General features: G+C 40.2%; 1 protein-coding gene across 1 annotated transcript in view; it reads right to left on the reverse strand.

Annotated features, from left to right (window-relative positions):
- ndp (norrin cystine knot growth factor NDP) overlaps window positions 1–21,003 on the reverse strand; it is a 30,409-nt gene continuing 9,406 nt past the window's right edge. The window contains exons 2-3 of the mRNA XM_085135333.1: window positions 10,477–10,922; window positions 1–2,212 (exon numbers count right to left, since the gene is read on the reverse strand). Of these exons, the coding sequence (XP_084991459.1) occupies window positions 1,988–2,212; window positions 10,477–10,686 (435 nt within the window). The 5' untranslated portion in view covers window positions 10,687–10,922 and the 3' untranslated portion in view covers window positions 1–1,987. The remainder of the gene's footprint in view (window positions 2,213–10,476; window positions 10,923–21,003) is intronic.

Here is a 21,003-nt window from a genome sequence, read left to right on the forward strand (position 1 = left end):
TGCAGACAGCATCGTGATCTGTGGTGAGAGCAGGGAGCCAGTGGAAGAGAGCCTGGAGGGGTGGAGGTATTCAGCAACAAGAAAAGAAGTCGAGACAGAATACATGTGTGTGAATGAGAGGGACGAGAGTAACGGTGAAGCTACAAGAAGTAGCTGCGAGGTGAAGAAGAGAGTGCAGGCAGGGTGGAGTGGGTGTAGACGAGTGTCAGGGGTGATATGTGACAGAAGCATAGCAGCAAGAGTGAAAAGGAAGGTTTACAAGATTGTAATGAGACCTGCTATGATGTATGATTTGGAGATTTGGATTTTGGATAGCCACAGTTGCAGGTGGAGCAGGTGAAGATGTTGTGATTTTTATTAGGAATGATAAACAAGATTAGAAATGAGTACATGGGAGGGACAACTCAGGAGGCAGAGTTAGACGGGTGAGATTGAAATGGTTTGGACATGTGCAGAGAAGGGATGGTAGATACTTTATATTGGACAAAGGATGTTGAAGATGGAGAAGATGGTCGTAAAGAAGGAGGACATGCAGAGGGTTGGTGCGACAGAGGAGGATGCAGGGATAGAATGAAGGCAGATGATGTGCTGGAGTGACCCTCTAAAGGGAGCAGCCAAAACAAGAAGAAAGAAAGGACGTCCTGCTGTATATGCCAGACACAGGATTTAAATTAACATGTATGACATAAATTAGCATAATCCAAAGCAGTGAAGATAACTGCTGTGCATTTAGAATGAAACATTTAAAATTCAAGCTACCATGGCCTTTATGTGCTTCCAACCACCCATTATTTCAGCTCAAATCCTAAAAGCAAGCTCTCGATTCTTTGTGGTTTGAAAAAAACTGAAGCCTTAATGATGGAAAAAGCTCAATTTGAACACAGTTTTTCCAATTCAAATAAAGTGACCACAAGTTTTGCAAATGAGCCTGCGGCACACACACGCATACACAAATGCACACATAGAGTATGAATAGTGAGTGTGAAGTTCTGTATTCATCATGTTGGACACAGGACATGTCATTACTAACAATACGTTACAGGCAATAGCGGCAAGTTTAATCAATCCGGCGTGATAGTAGCGGCAGTTACAATAACGTCAACGTGAACATCACAAAGATCCAAGTAGAACAGGTTATACTTTAAATGAGCACTGATACCCTTGGCAGTCTATTGACAGTCCACGCCGCTGACCCAGAGGCTGCTAAAACCTTCATCAGTGGTCTTCTTGCATCCTCTGGGCCCCTCTTACGCTACTCTTTTTTTTTCTTCTTTTTTTTTTTCTACTGTTCATTCGATGAGCTCTCCTGTCAGCATCAGTCATGTTTTACACAGCTAGATGAAAGTCTGCAGGGAGTGTGTAAAATGTTACTGGGTGAGTAAGCACGACGCAGGTGCTCCACTGTAGATCCAGCACATGTCAGGGCTCACGCGGAAACCGCTTGTCCTTTCCCATGCTGCTTTTTAACGAGGCATTTTGTTTAGTCGTCAAATGCTTCTTTTCTCTTTTTTTCTTCTTTTTTTTATGGAGCTGGGAGAAGGCTGTTACAGATATTTGCAATGAGCTCTCATTCTGTGGTTCTTGAGCGTGTGTGTTATGAATTACGGAGGCTTATAATGAGTGCAGTGTGTCTCTGCAGCGAGGAGGGTCTCCAGCGGGCTCCTGGGAGCTGCAGTTTGTGGTGTCTGGCCTTGTGAGCTGAAGAAATACGCTTTGCATTGTTTGTACTGATTGAATGCACATAATAGAAAGGGTATAGTATGTTCTGTCTGATTCCCAAGGGCTGTAGGTCAATTTTAAGGCCCACGTGAGGCTGATCTGACTGCTCCAAACTATCACTCACAAGTTAACAACCAGTATCTCTGGGGCCGTTTTCTGATCCAATAATCAACCAAAATGCTTTGGACAGCTTGAGAGGAAGGTCTGTGGCCAAGAAAAATGCCGTCTCTTGAGAGTCTTGAGGGTCTGGGAGGGTGCTGCTGTCTGCTCAGCTGCACTCCTCGCAGTTGCAGGCGAGAATGTATCTGTAAGTGGCCGTAATGCGAGTCCCGCCAGTGCAGCGCAGCCTCACCGCCTTCAGCTTGGAGGTGTGCGGCCGGCAGCAGGAGCAGGTGCTCTTGAAGGGCTGTTTGAGCACTGAGCTGAATGAGATGAGGGGGTCGGAGCGGGTCGTGTGGCTGCAGTGGCCCTCGCAGCGCGCCAGCAACACCATCTGGAAGAAAGAAGTAGGCGAAAAGGCGATGTTATGAAAAATACAGATAAGCATTTTTCGTTGACCTTCAGGCTCTTTAAGGGGAGTACAAAGATGTTTGGGCTCTGTGTGTGTTTATGTGTGCGTGGTTGGCCACTTTTTTTCTGTGCTGTTTAGAGGGAACAAAGTCAGCATATGAAACCTTTCCCCAGTTTAACCAATCAGCACACACACATGCACATACACATCACCAGCCTGATTAGTGTTGTGACTGTCCGACCGGCATTCCTCTGTAGGTCACTGCATTCCTGTCGCCTCCCTAAACTGACTCCTGTGTCATGTCCTTCTGCCAGCTGCTGTGTGTCGCCACCCGTGTACCCACTTTGATAAAGGCCTGTCTGGGGCCATGTATGGGTGACACACACACACACACACACACACACGAAGAGTGTTGTCGCCACTTTAAGACCATTTGTCTTTGTCCTGGCAAAGGATCAGGCTATTAAACTTTGGCCTCCTCTCTGTCTGCACCTTTCCTCCTTTTACTCATGAGCCGCTACATTAAACAAACCTATGCAAGCTTCAGTACTGACACAGCACTGTTCAAGTGCCCTAATGAACTATTATCGGGTGAACGTACACCATTTTAAACGACTCAATTTGTACTTCTGTATATTTCCATTCTCATCGGTCGATGGCCACCCCTCTCTGAGCCTGGTTATTTTGGAGGTTTCTTCCTGTTAAAAAGGATATAAAGTGATATAAACCATTACTAAGCAGTCATCATGGGCTCATTCAAGCAACTTTGTTCACTTTGGAGGTTCCTTGAGGAACATTTAGAGGCTCAATTTCAAGAAAAGGTTATTGGAGGAGATTCTGATAACTCAAAACTTTCCCAAAGGAAACTTATTTAAAAAGTTAGTTAATTTATATTGCAAATTTTCAAGATGTACAGTATACATTTTTTATTAATTTGCACCTTTATCAGTTTTTTCAAATTTTATGTATGATTATGTTTTATTATAGTGAAAAATAAAACATCACTAATAACAGAATCTAGTGACAATATACTGCTGTCGGAGGGATCGTTCTTTTAATACAGAAAAAAAGAAATTATTATTTTAGATGCAACATGTCAGGCTCATTTTCCCTATTATTATTATTATTATTATTATTATTATTATTATTATTAGTATTATTATTATTGTTGTTGTTGTTGTTGTTGTAATTTCATTTGCGGTAGTAGTAGTATGTAATTTTGCAACAAACTGTAAATTTCCTTTGAACTACATTGTAAATGATTAAATATTACTAAATACAAGACTAGCTTTGTATTTATTATTTATATAATTATTTAAAATTATATAATATACAAGTATTATATATTTTCAAAAGGGCTTGTACCACCTTGTGGCCCCCTCTGGACGTGCCCCTGGTCCGATGGGTGTTATATACATGTAATTCTATACATATAGGAGAAATGTCAGCAGTGCAAATATAAAGCACATCGAACTGACTGTTGTTGTAATTTGGTGCTATATAAAGAAATAAAATAAAACGGAATAAAATTAAATAGGACACGACAGTAAAAAACTGAAGGTGGAGTGCTGGAGCTGGATGTGTGTTAGTTGTGTAATAATTTTTAAAAGAATTACGTTAAATTCTTGAATTCTCACGATGAGAAGTTAGCTATGATTAATCATGAAAACTCCAATATGACATGAACCTTGCATTCATCGGTCTGTTGTGTTTTAGTGACAGGCGCTGTGGTTACTTTTTCCTACTTTGTTTTTTTTATTGGCAGTTTTTAATTTGAATTTGAGGTTTTATGCTCTAAACTCAAGTACTTTTGTAATTAGGAATAATGGTGCTTATTTTGGCTGAAATTACTTCAGTGTTTCCAACAACAGCTGCTGTTTTACTTAAAAAAGTCACTGCTTGGATTTTCAGACTAAAACTGAGCAGCATTGGACTTTATTTGAGCCGGGGTTGCTAAATGCACGTGGATCTGTTAGGTAACAATGTAATTACAGTGTGACATAAAGAATGTAAGCATTTGTCTTTTAAAATAAAAGTAATTGATAACCAAAATTCCAAAATAAAAGCATTGAAACTTTGTCATCAACTAGTATGTCCGCAGCAGTGTTGGTGTCCAAGTTTAGACAGATGTAATTATGTTAAGAACTAAGATACTCAGAAATGAAGGATGAGTTTTCTGCAACCCTGCACTGAAATATTTGTGATTCCCGTGAGGAAGTCCCATATGTCCTAAAGACAAAATCCAGAGAGTCGACACAGTAATCTGTGCTGTCGTCAAATGGATAGCTTGTGTGACTGATCCATTCAGATGCATGGGGCATGTGAAATATTTTCTTTTTTTTTTTCTGTGTGTGGGAATGGGGGGGGGGGGGGGGGGGGGGGGGCTAAGGCATTTTGTTTGCTTACTGTAGTCTCTTACAGCAAGAATATTTTTTTCATGCATTTAATATGTCATAGAGTTTGTTTTAATGCTTTACAGGCTGAAGTTTCATCTTGGCCTTTAGAAGGTCTCTACATCCACTTCCTGTTTTTTGTCGTTGCTAGGATGTGTGGAATGGCTCCCTGGGAGTAATGGCTGACACCTGGGTTGCTCATCTGCAGATATACAATTTGGGCCTACAGACTCAGCTGCTCGCTGACCTTCAGATTTTTTGTTTTGACTGAACGTTGTCACCATTATTTTTTTGGTTTACTTGCACAGCACTTGTTCACACAAGACACATGCATAACCGAAGAACTCACTCCATGTTAAACGTTTTGGTGAAACACTTGGTGAAAATCATGTGTGGTCTCCACATTCTCTTCTGCCCCATTGTGCTTGGGTTGTGAGGGCAGTAATACTTAAGAGGAATAACACGTTCAGTTCAGTTTCTCATATGAAGGCTTGATTTTATAGCCTTAGGTCACCTCAGACTCTCCTGTGCTCTGATATTTTATTTACTGAACAACACATTGATTAATCAGCAGTGGAAGTAATAGTTAGTTGGAACCTTAATTATAAACCTTATTAACCTTGGAATTTATTTTTATTTTTTTAATGTATTTAAATTATAATTAACCCTGTAATGCCAAGTATATCAGATTTGATGCATCAGTTTTTAAGAACTATAACCGTCTAATATGTCTTTTTTGGTTTAAGATAAACAAACTATGAAAAATAAATTGCACAAAAATCCTGGACGTAGCAAAAATGATACAAATTAAATCTTATACGTGCAAATTTGTCAGAAGGGTCGACAAAAACTAGTTTGAAAGAAAGGAATTTTCTGGAAATTTTCAGGCTTTACAGGCTTAAATAAAACTCAAGGTGAAGAACTAGTTTTACACTGGTAATAACTGGTAAGTATGTTCTGTGTTTTTGAACACAAATCAAAGGCAATTTCTGATAAATCCATTTATCAGATGGTTTTCTACATTTCTTTGAATAACTGAACCCTATAGTTGGTTTAGTGTCACATAAATGACAATGTACAGTATACTCACACATCAACACCAAAAACCCAGCAGGGGTGAAAATAAGCAGAGAACAAAGAGGGAAGAAAAAAAAATCAACATCTTGAACAATTTTTCACTCATTTTTACTGCACTGCAAAAAAACAAAACAGTACAATTTTTATGTTTGTGCACAAAAAAGTACAATAAATAACCACATCAGTGTATGAAATATTGTTTTTTTCCTTCACAATTAAAATATCTTTAGCAGACTAAAGTTTAAGTGGAGCTAAGACGCGAAGAAAAATGCAAAGTGCATTTCGAGCGTAAGTGCAGGTGTTCCTGATCACACCGATCAAAGCTCTGTCAACACAGCACAGCTTTCATTAATGTCATTAGCAGCAGCTGTGTTTATCTACAGTTTTATTCCAAAATGGCTGTTATGAATTTTGCTGTTTCGATGGTTTTCTTTAGCTCCGGTGAAACAGGTCACAACTGCTGATGTTACTTACATTAACCTGAGAAAGCAGCAGTTCAGCACTGGCAGGAAACCACAAACTGCGGATCTAACCCGTGTGTTTTCATCGTGTTTTTTGCTAATAAGTTGAGACAGATGCTCAGACAAGAGTTGCGTTAGCATCTAAGCAGGAAAGTCATTCAAAAACAAACCCAATCCTATTTCTCTGCACGCTGCACAGTGCCAAGATAACCATAATGAAATCCCCAGGTTTGTTTTTCTTCTCCCCTCAGATCCACAGAGGACATTATACAACTGCTTCCACTGGCTGAGTTGTGCTCTTCGCACCCTGTAAACTCAACTTTATTTGTGGAATTAGCATAGTGCTGGTGTAAGTTCAAATTTACAATGGAGGAGTTTGCTACCAGAATATTACTCAACACCTGGGCTGCAGACAGCAGAGAGAGCTTTTTCTTTCTAGTCATACAGTACTGCTTGAGCTTGAGCTGCCCCATATTTCTTTGTTCCTAGGAAAACCGGAAAAATGTTTAACAATACACAGAGTAGAAGGCAAAAACACACAAAGTCAGTGTTTTGTATGACCACTTTTATGACCACCTTTAAAGCTTTCGTTATTTCTTATTTTCAGCTTTTTGAAGGTCAGTCAACGCTGTTCTTTGGATTGTTTCTGCCTTTTGTTCTGTTTTCTGTCAAGGTGATCCCACACTGCTTCAATAATGTTGAGGCCTGGGCTCTGCGTTCATAATTCCATCACTGTTGACAAGATCCCCAACACTACTGGCCCCAAGCCATGTTTTACAGATGGCTGTAGACATTTGCTGTTGTCCCCCTCTCTTGTTCATACAAATCCTCTGATGATCCATCTCTATAAGACCTGGTGCCACTGTTTTTTTTAGTCCAGTTCACTGTGTAATCTGGCATACCTCATCCAGTCTTGTTTCTTTCATTTAAAAAATCAAACCTAAATTGCCTCCAAATAATGTGGAACTTCTTGTACACACACAATTTTCTTCTGTCTTGATTATTGCTGCTCACTTTTCACATGCATTTCTCAGCCTCCTCAGCCCGTCTTCAGTTGGTACATAATGCAACAAAACAAAAACTAGCCGGCATTCAGAATCCATTTAAGAATGTTACTAACAACATATAAAGCCCTTCATGACCGGGCTCCTGCGTATAAAGCAGAGCTACTCATAACTGCAGCCAACCTCATCTGATCGGGGTCTCCTAACTGTTGCTCTAATTTTAAAGGTAATCACGATTTTGTGGTTGTAGCTCAGGTTGGCTGAATCTGGGGTTTGTTTTAAACATCTGCTGCAATCTCATTTCTATAGTTTAGCTTCTACTTAATCTTTTGCTGTCTATTTGTGGCCTTTTGTTCTTCTGCTATGCGTGTATAGGACTGTGTATGCAGGAATGAAAGCGACTGTGTGCATGTGCACTTAACTTTAATGCATTTTTATCCAAACTATGAAGCCCTTTGTAACTGTGTTTTAAAAAGTTCTATATAAATAAAGTTATTATAAGTACATTTTCCCTGTTTCTCTTCCTTCTTGCCTTCTTGAGACCATTTCTGATGGTCATCAAACTGAAGTTGGATCAACTGGAGTGCCAGATGCATCGCTCAGGTCTTGTGTCAGTTTTATTTTTTTACTGGACTTATTCCTGTTCCTTAAGAACAAGCCTTTCAGATACTGTTTATCTGATGTATATTTTTAAGCATGATGAGATATGCCAACAAGTTTTCAGCTAACAGCTCTTTCCAAATTGCCTACTACTGCTACTTTATGTCTATCAAACTATTTGACAAAAGACAAAATAAAGTGACAGAAGATACTTTTAAAATTGTTTATTTGCTAAATTGTCTGTGTAGACACAACGCTGGCTCATCCCTTTGTTAAATGACTTTTGTGATACTAATTCATAGGTCAGCATTAAGGGATTTAAAACACAAGAATTAAAAATGAAAATCCTCTGAAAATGGTCAGGTACAAGGACTGGAATGAAAATGTTCAAAGAAAAGCTTTAAAACACCTTCAGATAACCTGAGGACCCATCACTCAAGACAACCTCTTAAGCCCCAACGCCCCCTGACATGGGGCAAAAGGCAGGAGATCAGTTAGGCTTGGGGCTTAAGAGGTTAAAAGGACAGGGAAGTTTGGCTTTGCAGAATCAAAATATAAAGAAATGACAGCTGGCTCAAACTTTTTGCACAGTACTGTACACAGCCAAAATATGAAAGTGGAAAGACTCGAGGAACCAATATAGTTTACCCCAGAAAAGAAGCAAACAACAAAAAAGAACACAACAAAGCGTGAGGGCCCATCATTTTATTGGTTTCTATCCGCTGGCACCGCATATAAAACAAAGGACGCGACCACATGCTAACTAGCACATAACGCACCAGCACAAGCATAAATGCCGGCAAGAAGTCGGCCACTTACGTAGGTTACATTGTAGGCGCTACAAAGATTCACCACAGAAGTCTAAATCAGGCCTGAGGTGTAAAACAGTTGCTCAGTTAGGCTTCCACTCGGCTCTCTGTGCGCTGTGATAGAAAGCCAAGCGCATGCTGAGTGTGTGTTCAGCCCTGCCTCGCCGAGTTGCGGTTTGGCCACCTGCTTGATGCACTCAGAGTCAGAATAGTAAAAAAAGACCAAAGAACAGATCACTCACGCTAGACAAGCAACTGCACTGATGCACAACAAAAGGAAAGAGGGGAAATCGACAGCACCTTCCCACAATAACATTCACATGTTTGGTGCTACTCAATGGGATCATCAGTCTCTTTACGTCAAGTGGCTGTCTTTAAGTTGTCAGGATACACACCACACCATTGTTTAATCACTGCCTCTCCACTTTTCTTCTTCTTTCCTCACCCCATCTCTCTCTCCCCCCCTCTTTAGCACCTGGCAGTGCACGAGCGAGCAGGCTAACAGCGACGCGATAGCTACAGCCAAATCTGAGCCCCAGCTGAGGTGCAGAATATGTCTGCAGCGTGGCCCATCTCCAGAACCACCAACACACACACATACACACACACTCCTATGTGACTCTTCTAAAAGAGAGATGAAGATTAAGAGAGCAAAGGAAAGAATGATACACTAGAATGGTCAAATGGAGAAAGGCTTTCAAGGGGAAATGAGCAATACTAGTAGAAAGGAAGGAATTTGTGAGAAAAAATGCCTCTTAAGTCATTGCTGGGTATTATTCTTAGGCTCAGGGGCTTGATTTGAAGCAAATGGCCCATTACCTTAAGGAGCTCTGTGCAACCTTAGAAAACCACTGTTATTACTGACACCTCCACCCAGGTGATCAATAGGCTATAGCTCAGGTTCATGCTCAGCTTGTACTTTCGCCAGTCAACACTGTCCTGTAAAAAAAAACAGTTGTTCTGTTGTATGTGCTGTATTTCTTGTATCTTGAACAGAAACCAGGAGACCGGTATAAACACTGCATATCAACATAAAGACATCAAAGCTAAATTGCAGATAGCTTGCTAACCACCTCCATGTTGAAAAGAAAACTATATTTTGTAAAAAGTAAATATTACTCATAGATATCTTTGCCATTGCATGATTTACTAAAATCATTACCGTGTGACACTTTATAATCAATGATCACTTTAGCTGGGCAAGCTAACCAACTAGCATTTTCATTCAGATATGATTTTCACTGACAAGCAAGATGTGATTAGCCATACTCAGTTTTGGTAACATTGGCAGATAAAGTCGTTTTAAAATGTCCAGCTAAGTTATTAGATTAATTAGCAGACCCTGCTGTTTGCAGTTTGTCCGTGACTCTGAAAACCAAACATCCTGAAGTCCACCACAGTTTCCCCTGATAGTCAAATTTCCACTTCCATCTCCAGACCATCCAACTTAAATAAAACTGTGTTCTGGCTAATTTCAGCTCATCAGCTAACATGGACAACTTGATACCAACACCAGGTAGCTAGCTAACCTTATGTTTCATCCTGCAGTGTATGACAGGGCTTATTAGTTGACTTATGTTCTAAGCTGTTGTTTTCTGCTCTTCACACTTGCACTAGAAGGCAGGCACTGAGCTACGCGGCGTGTAGAATAATTGTCACATCCTTTGGGTTTTTGTGGGAAAGCTCAATCACATCGTTCACACAGAAATCACACCACCGGCTGACAGAGGGAACTGAGAGACTCTGGGATGGTCTCATTTTTGAAGTTATATTGCACTCCATTTAAACATTGGCAACAATAAACATTTAATACATCAAACAAAGTAACAGTCACATAACAAACATTGACAACTATCTAGATTTCATATAAAAGGTTGGCTTTTAGTGTGTTGGTAGGTTTACCTTGGAGTTGCATTTATAAATTGGGTGTGTGATGGTCTCCACAAAGTGATGCCTCATGCAGCGGTCTGGGTCAGCATCTCCCAGGTGTGCATGTCCGTTATCTCTGGCCTTGTTGCTGCTGCTGGCAGAATGGACCAAGCCCAGGAGGGGGCAGCACATTAGAACCAGCAGAAGACCAGAGGGGGAGCCCCCAGAGATGGAAGGTTTCATGATCGGGCCACCCTGAGGCTCTTGATCCTCACGGGATGTCCAACGTGTAACGTAGTTGCTTTTCTTCCTCCTCCTTACAGAGTCTGTTCTGTCACAAGGCTGCACAAAAGGAGATTATCTTTGACTCTGCTTTGTTCCTGTCAGCTCACTGTAGGTTCAAATTCAGCAAGCTTTAGGTAGTAGGAGGGTTTCTTGGGCAGGCTGCTCCATCCCCCGCTGCCTTAATCCATCAGGGTCTGGAAGCAGAAGACAAACATACTTGCATCAATGGAAACAGAGATAAAGACCAGAAAAAGCAGCAATATTGAGTGTGGCCGTTCTATGTTTTGTCCACAAGTCAAACTGTTCCAAAAGCTACAATTCGTGTGTAGTGGATGAAGCTATCTCCAGACATAGCTTTTTTTTTCTGCCAGTTTTTGAGATTAATTATTTGAGTGTGTGTGTCTCAAAAAACTGGCCGTCTACTTTGTCTCCTTTATTCCACGCTCAACCCAGTACACCCACACACGGCACACACATGTGGACACACAAGTCCTTGTGCTTTTATTACAGAAGAGAAACTTAAGCCATGCACAAACAGCCCGCAGCCGGGCCTTTTCCTCTCCCCAGGAATGACTTTTTCATTAAAATAATTCACTTTCCCAACAAGCCCTCTCATGATTGCAAGCCCTCTACATATTTTCACATTTATTTAGGTAATTTTCTTTTATCGACTTTATAGTTTTATAGTCCTTCTGACAATAGGGGTTGTGTTAAAAGTGAGCCTGGTTCTGGCTGCAGCAGGTATGTTGAAATGTGTTGTGAATTAAGTGCATGGTAAGAGATGGCGAAAGGAGCAAAATAGCCATGTTAAAGTTTATTAACTATTATTATCTATCTATTTTCATGAGCCACCCATAAATTCATGCTTTGTATAATTTTAAATACTTTGACCCAATTTATACTTGTGTACTAAAGGTTTACGAAGAAGTGGTTACACACGGAGTCGCAGGAGCTGTATTTATGCTTAAGTGGGTTTTTTGTAAAGTCAAGTGTAAATCGTGGCTTTGTAAACGTAGGTGCTCATTAGTGTTGTTGTGGAAAAATATGTCTTTTACACCGTTGCTTTGGGATGAGAAGAAAGTTATAATTTTGATGAAGGAACTGACCTCCCAGCCCATTGTTCCTTCAGTGGGCTGGTTTCAGTCATTATGCAAATGTACTGTTTATAAGATTGGAGAAACCTGCAGTCAGCTGAGACTGAAGGAGTCACTTGGATGAGTGACGAAACGTTTCTCCCACATAACGCTACGTCCAGATGAACAGAATCAACTTTTGGAGATCAGTAGTCTGATGTTGATTGTACAATAGTTAGAAAAATTCCAGATTATATAAAGTGGTAGGTCAGATGAATATTCGGTTCCTTATTACTCCTCAACTAAATATATATGTATTTAATTTCAGGGACAACTATATAACCCCACTGATGTATTTTCCACTCTGTCATATGTCAATCATATGTTAGTCATTGCCACCGGTAAGTGCTTTAATCCTTGAAGTTGAGAAAAGTTTAACGTTTGAGCATAAATGACTAGCCCACTTCATGCTGCTGACATTTGTTTCCCTCACCGTCACTTGTGACAGTGTAAATGTGTAAATGGTAAGATGACCTAATTGCTCTCTATGGTCTGAGGTTGCCATGTTGCTGGTTGTTGCTTCCTGTGTGGACACCTCTTGACATATGATGAGTACAAGTAGTTATTAAGTGATAATGTCTACTTAAAACATTTGTGAAATGTAACCTATTTGAATAGTACTTTGATAATAGTTGGAAATTATTGAAATTTTAACTCAAGACAAGTTGTAACTAACTCTTCAGTCAATTGCTTTTAGTTACATACCTATGCAAGAAGTGGAGTTACATTACATTAGAAAATGAAAATGTAACTTTAATGCATTAGTGTTTTTGTGAGTGTGTGTTCAAACATTCAATTCAATTCAATTCAATTTTATTTATATAGCGCCAAATCACAACAAATGTCGCCTCAAGGCGCTTCATAGATACAGAGAAAAGCCCAACAGTCATATGACCCCCTATGAGCAAGCACTTTGGCGACAGTGGGAAGGAAAAACTCCCTTTTAACAGGAAGAAACCTCCGGCAGAACCAGGCTCAGGGAGGGGCGGCCATCTGCTGCGACCGGTTGGGGTGAGAGAAGGAAGACAGGATAAAGACATGCTGTGGAAGAGAGACAGAGATTAATAACAGATACGATTCAATACAGAGAGGTCTGTTAATACATAGTGAGTGAGAAAGGTGACTGGAAAGGAAAGACTCAATGCATCATGGGAATCCCCGGCAGCCTACATCTATTGCAGCATAACTAAGGGAGGATTCAGGGTCACCTGGTCCAGCCCTAACTATATGCTTTAGCAAAAAGGAAAGTTTTAAGCCTAATCTTAAAAGTAGAGATAGTGTCTGTCTCCTGAATCCAAACTGGAAGCTGGTTCCACAGAAGAGGGGCCTGAAAACTGAAGGCTCTCCCTCCCATTCTACTTTTAAATACTCTAGGAACAACAAGTAGGCCTGCAGAGCGGGAGCGAAGTGCTCTAATAGGGTGATATGGTACTACAAGGTCATTAAGATAAGATGGGGCCTGATTATTTAAGACCTTGTATGTGAGGAGCAGGATTTTGAATTCAATTCTGGATTTAACAGGAAGCCAATGAAGGGAAGCCAAAACAGGAGAAATATGCTCTCTCCTTCTAGTCCCTGTCAGTACTCTTGCTGCAGCATTTGGATTAACTGAAGGCTTTTCAGTGAGTTTTTTGGACATCCTGATAATAATGAATTGCAGTAGTCTAGCCTGGAAGTAATAAATGCATGAACTAGTTTTTCAGCGTCACTCTGAGACAGGATATTTCTAATTTTAGAGATGTTGCGCAAATGGAAGAACGCAGTCTTACATATTTGTTTAATATGTGCGTTGAAGGACATATCCTGGTCAAAAATGACTCCAAGGTTCCTCACAGTGTTACTGGAGGCCAAGGTAATGCCATCCAGAGTAAGAATCTGGTTAGATACCATATTTCTAAGCTTTTCAGCGCCGAGTACAATGACCTCAGTTTTATCTGAGTTAAGAAGCAGAAAGTTAGTGGCCATCCAAGTCTTTATGTCTTTAAGACATTCCTGCAGTTTAACTAATTGGTGTGTGTTATCTGGCTTCATGGACAGATAGAGCTGGGTGTCATCTGCATAGCAGTGAAAATGTATGCTATGTCTTCTAATGATGCTGCCTAGGGGAAGCATGTATAATGTAAACAGAATTGGTCCTAGCACCGAACCCTGTGGAACTCCATAATTAACCTCAGTGTGTGAAGAGGACTCTCCATTTACATGCACAAATTGGAGTCTATTAGATAGATATGATACAAACCACTGCAGTGCAATACCTGTAATACCTACAGCATGTTCTAATCGCTCTAATAGAATATTATGGTCAACAGTATCGAATGCTGCACTAAGGTCAAGAAGGACAAGCACAGAGATGAGTCCACTGTCAGAGGCCATAAGAAGATCATTTGTAACCTTCAATAAAGCTGTTTCTGTGCTGTGATGAACTCTGAAACCTGACTGAAACTCTTCAAATAAACCATTCCTCTGCAGATGATCTGTTAGCTGTTTGACAACTACTCTTTCAAGGATTTTTGATATGAAAGGAAGGTTGGAGATTGGCCTATAATTAGCTAAGACTGCTGGGTCTAGAGATGGCTTTTTGAGTAAAGGTTTAACTGCAGCCACCTTGAAGGCCTGTGGTACATAGCCGATTATTAGAGATAGGTTGATCATATATAAGATCGAAGAATTAATCAATGGCAGGACTTCTTTGAGCAGTTTTGTAGGAATGGGGTCTAAAAGACACGTTGATGGTTTGGAGGAAGTAATTTATTGAAGTTAACTCAGAAAGATCGATTGGAAAAAAAGAGTCTAACTTAACATCAATGAAACTAAGAGTAGTTGTAGATAATATTACATCTGTGGGATGATTATTGGTAATTTTTTCTCTAATGATAAAAATTTTATTTGTGAAGAAGTTCATGAAGTCATCACTAGTTAACGTTAAAGGGATGGTTGGCTCAAAAGAGCTCTGACTTTTTGTCAGCCTGGCTACAGTGCTGAAGAGAAACCTGGGGTTGTTCTTATTTTCTTCAATCAGTGATGAGTAGTAAGCTGTTCTGGCTTTGCGGAGGGCTTTCTTATAAAGCAACAAACTATTTCTCCAGGCTAAATGATGATCCTCTAAATTTGTGACACGCCATTTCCTCTCCAGATTACGAGTCATCTGCTTTAGGGTACGTGTTTGAGAATTATACCACGGGGTCAGGTACTTCTGATTAGAGACCTTAGTTTTCACTGGAGCTACAGTATCCAGAGTCGTACGTAGTGAGGAGGTGAAATTATTAACAAGATAATCGACCTCTGTTGGGGTAGCGTTCAGATAGCTGCTCTGCTCTGTGTTGGTACAGGGCATTGACGATGATAACAGTGGCTGGATTATATTCTTAAACTTAGTTACAGCGCTTTCAGAAAGACATCTACTTTGATAAAGTCCACTCTCCACTGCTGCGTAATCAATTATTGTAAATGTAAATGTTATCAAGAAATGATCAGACAGGAGAGGGTTTTCAGGAAACACTGTTAAATGTTCAGTTTCTATGCCATATGTTAAAACAAGATCTAGAGTGTGATTAAAGTGGTGGGTGGGTTCTTTTACATTTTGAGAGAAACCAATTGAATCTAACAACAGATTAAATGCCATGTTGAGGCTGTCATTTTTAGCATCTACATGGATGTTAAAATCACCCACAATAATTATTTTATCTGAGCTCAGAACTAAATTAGATATAAAGTCTGAGAAATCAGACAGAAACTCTGTGTAAGGCCCAGGTGGACGATAGATGATAACAAGTAAGACTGGTTTCTGAGTTTCACAGCTGGGGTGGACAATGCTAAGCATCAGGCTTTCAAATGAATTAAAAGTCTGTCTTGGTCTTTCATTAATTAATAGACTGATGTGAAAAATTGCTGCCACACCGCCCCCTCGACCTGTGCTTCGAGATTTCTGGTAGTTAGAATGACTCGGGGGTGTTGATTCATTTAAACTAACATAATCATCCTGCTGCAACCAGGTTTCTGTAAGGCAGAGTAAATCAATTTGTTGATCAATTATTAAGTCATGTACTAACAGAGACTTGGAGGAGAGAGACCTAATATTTAATAATCCACATTTCACTGTTTTACTCTTTGGTTCAGATGTGGATACTGTATTGTTCTTTCTTTGTGATTGTTTAAGTTGTTTGTTGCTGGTTTTTAGTTTGTTTTTTGTCTTTTTGGAAGCAGACACAGTCTCTATGGAGATGGGTTTTTGGAGGGTAGCAGGAGGAGAGAAGCTGCAGAGAGGCGTGTAAGACTGCAACTCTGCTTCCTGGTCCCAACTCTGGATAGTCATGTTTTGAGGGGTTTAATAAATTTGTCGATATTTCTAGAAATGAGAGCTGCTCCATCCAAAGTGGGATGGATGCCATCTCTCCTAACAAGACCAGGTTTCCTCCAGAAGGTTTGCCAATTATCTATGAAGCCCACATCGTTTCTGGGACACCACTCAGACAGCCAGCAATTTAAGGAGAACATGCGGCTAAACATGTCACTCCTGGTCTGATTGGGGAGGGGACCAGAGAAAACTACAGAGTCCGACATTGCTAATCACCCACCTGAGCCTTCTATGCATCCAGTTGCCTTTCTCATGCAATGTGCACTATTTTAGTTGCTTTATCCTAGTCACAGTTCCACCCGATATCATGGAAAAACGTGTAGCAGACATCCACCGTGTCCATTTCACGCTTTGCCTCTCCAAAGCATGAAAAGGACATGCATGCAGAAGCTGCAGTACCAGCAGGGGAGGTAATATATTGAAAGCCAAGAAGTCGGTATTAATAATAATGGATTGGATTTATATAGCGCTTTTCAAGGCACCCAAAGCGCTTTACAATGCCACTATTCATTCATTCTCACATTCACACACTGGTGGAGGCAAGCTATGGTTGTAGCCACAGCTGCCCTGGGGCAGACTGACAGAAGCGAGGCTGCCATATCGCGCCATCGGCCCCTCTGGCCAACACCAGTAGGCGGTAGGGTAAAGTGTCTTGCCCAAGGACACAACGACCAGGACAGAGAGCCCGGGAATCGAACCGGCGACCTTCCGGTTACAGATACGCTTCCCAACCCTCCCTATTGACCAAGAATGGAATAAAGTACATTCCAGGGTCCTTAATCACCAGAAACAATTTACAATAATTTGCAGCAAGTGGCTGGTACTGCTACTAAAATTATCAAACCTAAGGGAACGTCTTCAGCCTGTAGAGAACTTTCCTGTTTTATTACTTACAAGGAATGCATTTGGCACATGACTGAATTACTTACAGTCTTGCGTTTTAAAGCTATGTCTAGCAATTTGTGACCTACTACATTTCAAAATAACTTCCCAAACAGGTCAGTTGCACTAAATGTGTTATAATATGAACAGAGAAAATACTTTCACAAAACACGAATACATGAAATTCTGTTATTATTATCTGTAATAAAAATTATCATTTTTATTACATCCCTTTTCAACACCGCACCATCTTGCACTCACTTCTTCATCTGAACTAAAACCAAGCAACTAGTTCGGGCGAAACCTTTACCCCATCTCTCCATCTTCAGCTCCCCTTTAGTTCAACCCCAGTGTTTTTCTTTCTAAGGGGGAATCATTTAACCTTAACATTCCTCTTGAGAGAAATAGAAGTATCATTTGGCCTGTTAAAATAAATATTCCCCGAGATGTTTCGTTGGCTTGTCGAACATGTGCTGCAGGGTTTACTTTGCAGTCGGCTCATGCAACAGGCTGCTTTAGACAGCCAGCACCCATCAGCACTACCAGCTTTGCCAGCCATACCGTTAGAACGAACACTGTTATCCCCGTCTCTGCTGCTGGTATCGCTATCAGCATCATTAGTGTGCATGTCTTAGAAATTACACAGTCAAGTCATTGATAATCGAGCAAGTATGTACAGTGGAATCAAGTCAGTTCCCATATAGGACAGAGTAAACGAGGAAAATAGAGGCATCAGCCAAAGTGGACATTGAAGCAGATGTTGGCTTGTTTTTACTAGATCGACATGATCTACATATTTACGTGCACCCATGTGAATATAGCTTACAAAAAGTAGAATAAAACTAGACATGAAAAAAAATATCTATTATGAAAAAAAATAAAAATTACACTACACATTTTGTGGACTTATGGAAATATAGAGGAAATATCCTTTAGTGTCTGGTAAAACTTTAATTACAGCTTGCCCGATGACACTGAGGGACATGTTTATTGAGACTCTGAATGTCCACAAGAGTCAACTGCTTTCAAAAAGTTCTGTTTTTATTGTAATAATTGTACAGATTTTCCTAAATCTTGCCTCTGATAATTCCCTTTTATACATTAACAGTTAAAATAGACTTAAAAGTTAAAAATAAACTAAAAGTAAAATTTTATAAACTAATCTGAAACAAGAAAATCCACTCAGAAAACTAACTGAAAATAATACAAAATAAAAGCTAATTCGAAAATACAAAACTATGATAACTGATTCATTTAAAGACCAGATTAAGCAGCAATGGGGCAGTGAGACAAAAATTTGCCGTTGGGCTCCTTTTGACCCGAGACTACCCTCACTTATGCCTCCGTGCACACCTTGCATGCCCTGTGGCCTCCAAATTCCCTTTCAGTGCAGTGCGCACTACAGAGTACACATGACAGCTTCATTACGCCCCCAGAGACCCAGAAAACAACCAATACTCAAATGGTAAAACAGTTCTTAGGTTTTCTGCATGTCAGCTGAATATGTGGTCAACAGGTTTATTTTCCAGTGAATGTGATCTTACTACCCTATAAAATCTAAGCAATGTGGACTCAAAAAATTAACTAGACCTTTCTTCCAGCCTCCATAATCAATATTTCTAAAACACTTGAAATGATCAATGCAACAGGAAAGAGTTTGCTCAAAGAAGCAAAGCAACTTAGCTGTTGCTTTGCAGTTGCTTTGCCAACTGCTGTGTGGCAAACAAATTTGTGCACACAGCAGTTAAAAAGTCAGATACCTTCCTAAAAATTCAGTGGAGACAACGACTTAAGAGGACTTTACACTACAGACCTACATTCAGCATGACCTGAGAGACAAATTTACGATGAACTGGAATACTGCTTAATATCTACTGTATTCAAACACACAGATGTCTGGATAAAATGGTCATTCTCAACTTCAATTATGATAATATGGTTTCCCTGCTCTCAACTGACTAAACAATGAATTATTGACGATTCAACTGATTTTCCCTTTGAAATTGCCTATTAAAAGTACACATGCAGTCAATTTGTGAATTTTCTGGCTCCTGTAGTTTTGGCGCTCAGTGACAGCTGGATGCTGCCTTAGCTGGACGACAGTCTGGTTTTTGAAAGAATGGATGGAAGAACAGAAAGCATATGTTTGTGATTGCAGCATCTCCTAACCCACTTTTCAAGGGAAACGTGTTTAATCAGTTCAGATCAAACATGTCAATGTAACTGTATTTAGGTGTTTTCACAGGAAAAACATCCGCAGTGTTTCCTCATAAATCAAAATTTCCGCTCAGAACATGTGTTTTTGTTAGACAACAGGCCTTACCATGAAGCAAAACAATCAAAGATAATGACAGGAGTGAACCGCCTAGTAAATACCAGGACAAGTCAAGCAAACTTTATTTTACCCTAAATCTCATAATTTTGGTCTCCAGCCAGCTCTGTGCTCTCTGATTACTAATTAGTTGAGCTAGCCAGACATTTCCACCTTTTTATGTGCACCAGGGAGATGACTTTCTATGACTGTCGTCTGCTTGTTATGTATCCATCTGAGGCAGCTTCCCTCTAACATCACTGCTATGCAAGCAGGGACGTGCCCTTACCGCAAGGTGACCACACATCATTATTACTGTCTCTTTTGGCAACTCGTGCTTAAACTCTGAGAGCTGGTCGTATCAATACAGAGCTACGAATGGCAGCTGACTCAGATAATGGGGGCTTTCAGGATAATATATGGAGATTGTATCTGGCTGAGTGAGTTCATTACTGCACTGTGAATGTACAAACTGAGAACTTATTAATGTGTGAAATGCCAGGTACCTTATACTCTCACCTATCCACTTCATATTTGTAGAGATCTTAGAGTTTAGAAAAACAAGCTCTATTGCCCCTTCCACCCCATTCCCCCAACCGATCCAAGTATAATGACCAGCAAACCCGAGACCGTTACGGTCCATATCTTTCCTGGATCTATTGTTTGGAATCAACCCCATCATCAAGTCCAACCAAGCTTGTCTTTCTGATATAATTACAAAAACAAATCCCCATGGTGTTCCACTTAAACCTGAACCTTTTCCTTTTCCCCAAAACAGTCCCTCTATCGTTCCTTTCCCATCACATCTTTCTCTTTAATCCCCAAGACCAAGCAGTTGCACCGGTACCGTCTGATGTCTGATAGAAATGATTATTTCTGGGAGGAGTGCTGGATACAACCTCATCATGTCACCTTGGGTCCTTACTGCTTTCATTATAATGTGCTGCTATGTGAGCAATACAACAAGTCATTAATTCTGAATTACCCATGAAATTTCACCTCAGTTAAAGTAAACAACCTCCTTTGATGATCGTTGTAGAAAAATTGCTGCAAGACCAGGTCCAATCCCATAACCTCCAGCAAAAAAACCACCTCATCCCTCATCCTCATCACATGGATAACTTCCATTTGGTGTATCACATACATCACTCGAATTGATTTTACTTTAACAAATCCAGGTTCTTAGTTCTGTTAACTGAAAGCCTGTGTCCTGATATCCGTGACAGGAATCCATGTTCAGAGCTTAGTGGAATAGAAATACTGCATGAGGTAACACTACAGGAAGCAGCAGCTGGACCGCTGCTTCAGAGTGTTAGACTTGTACTGTTCTAGCAAAGAAGGAGAAAGTATGTTGTGTTTTATAGAAGCCAGGGACATGGGGGAGATATGCTGAATTAGCTATCACAATATTGCCAAGTCTAAGGCAAAAACAAGTAGTCCAGAGTAGCATTATTACAAGAGGAGAACGATAGAGTTGTGGGGTGATTTCTTATGTATATATTGAGTTAAGACCTCCACTAATAAAGACAGAACTTTCAACTAAGTACAGTTACAACATATTAAAATGTTTAATATGTTACCTTAATTAAGATGGT

The sequence above is a fragment of the Neolamprologus multifasciatus genome, chromosome 16, assembly GCF_963576455.1.
Source record: "Neolamprologus multifasciatus chromosome 16, fNeoMul1.2, whole genome shotgun sequence".
NCBI lineage: Eukaryota > Metazoa > Chordata > Actinopteri > Cichliformes > Cichlidae > Neolamprologus > Neolamprologus multifasciatus.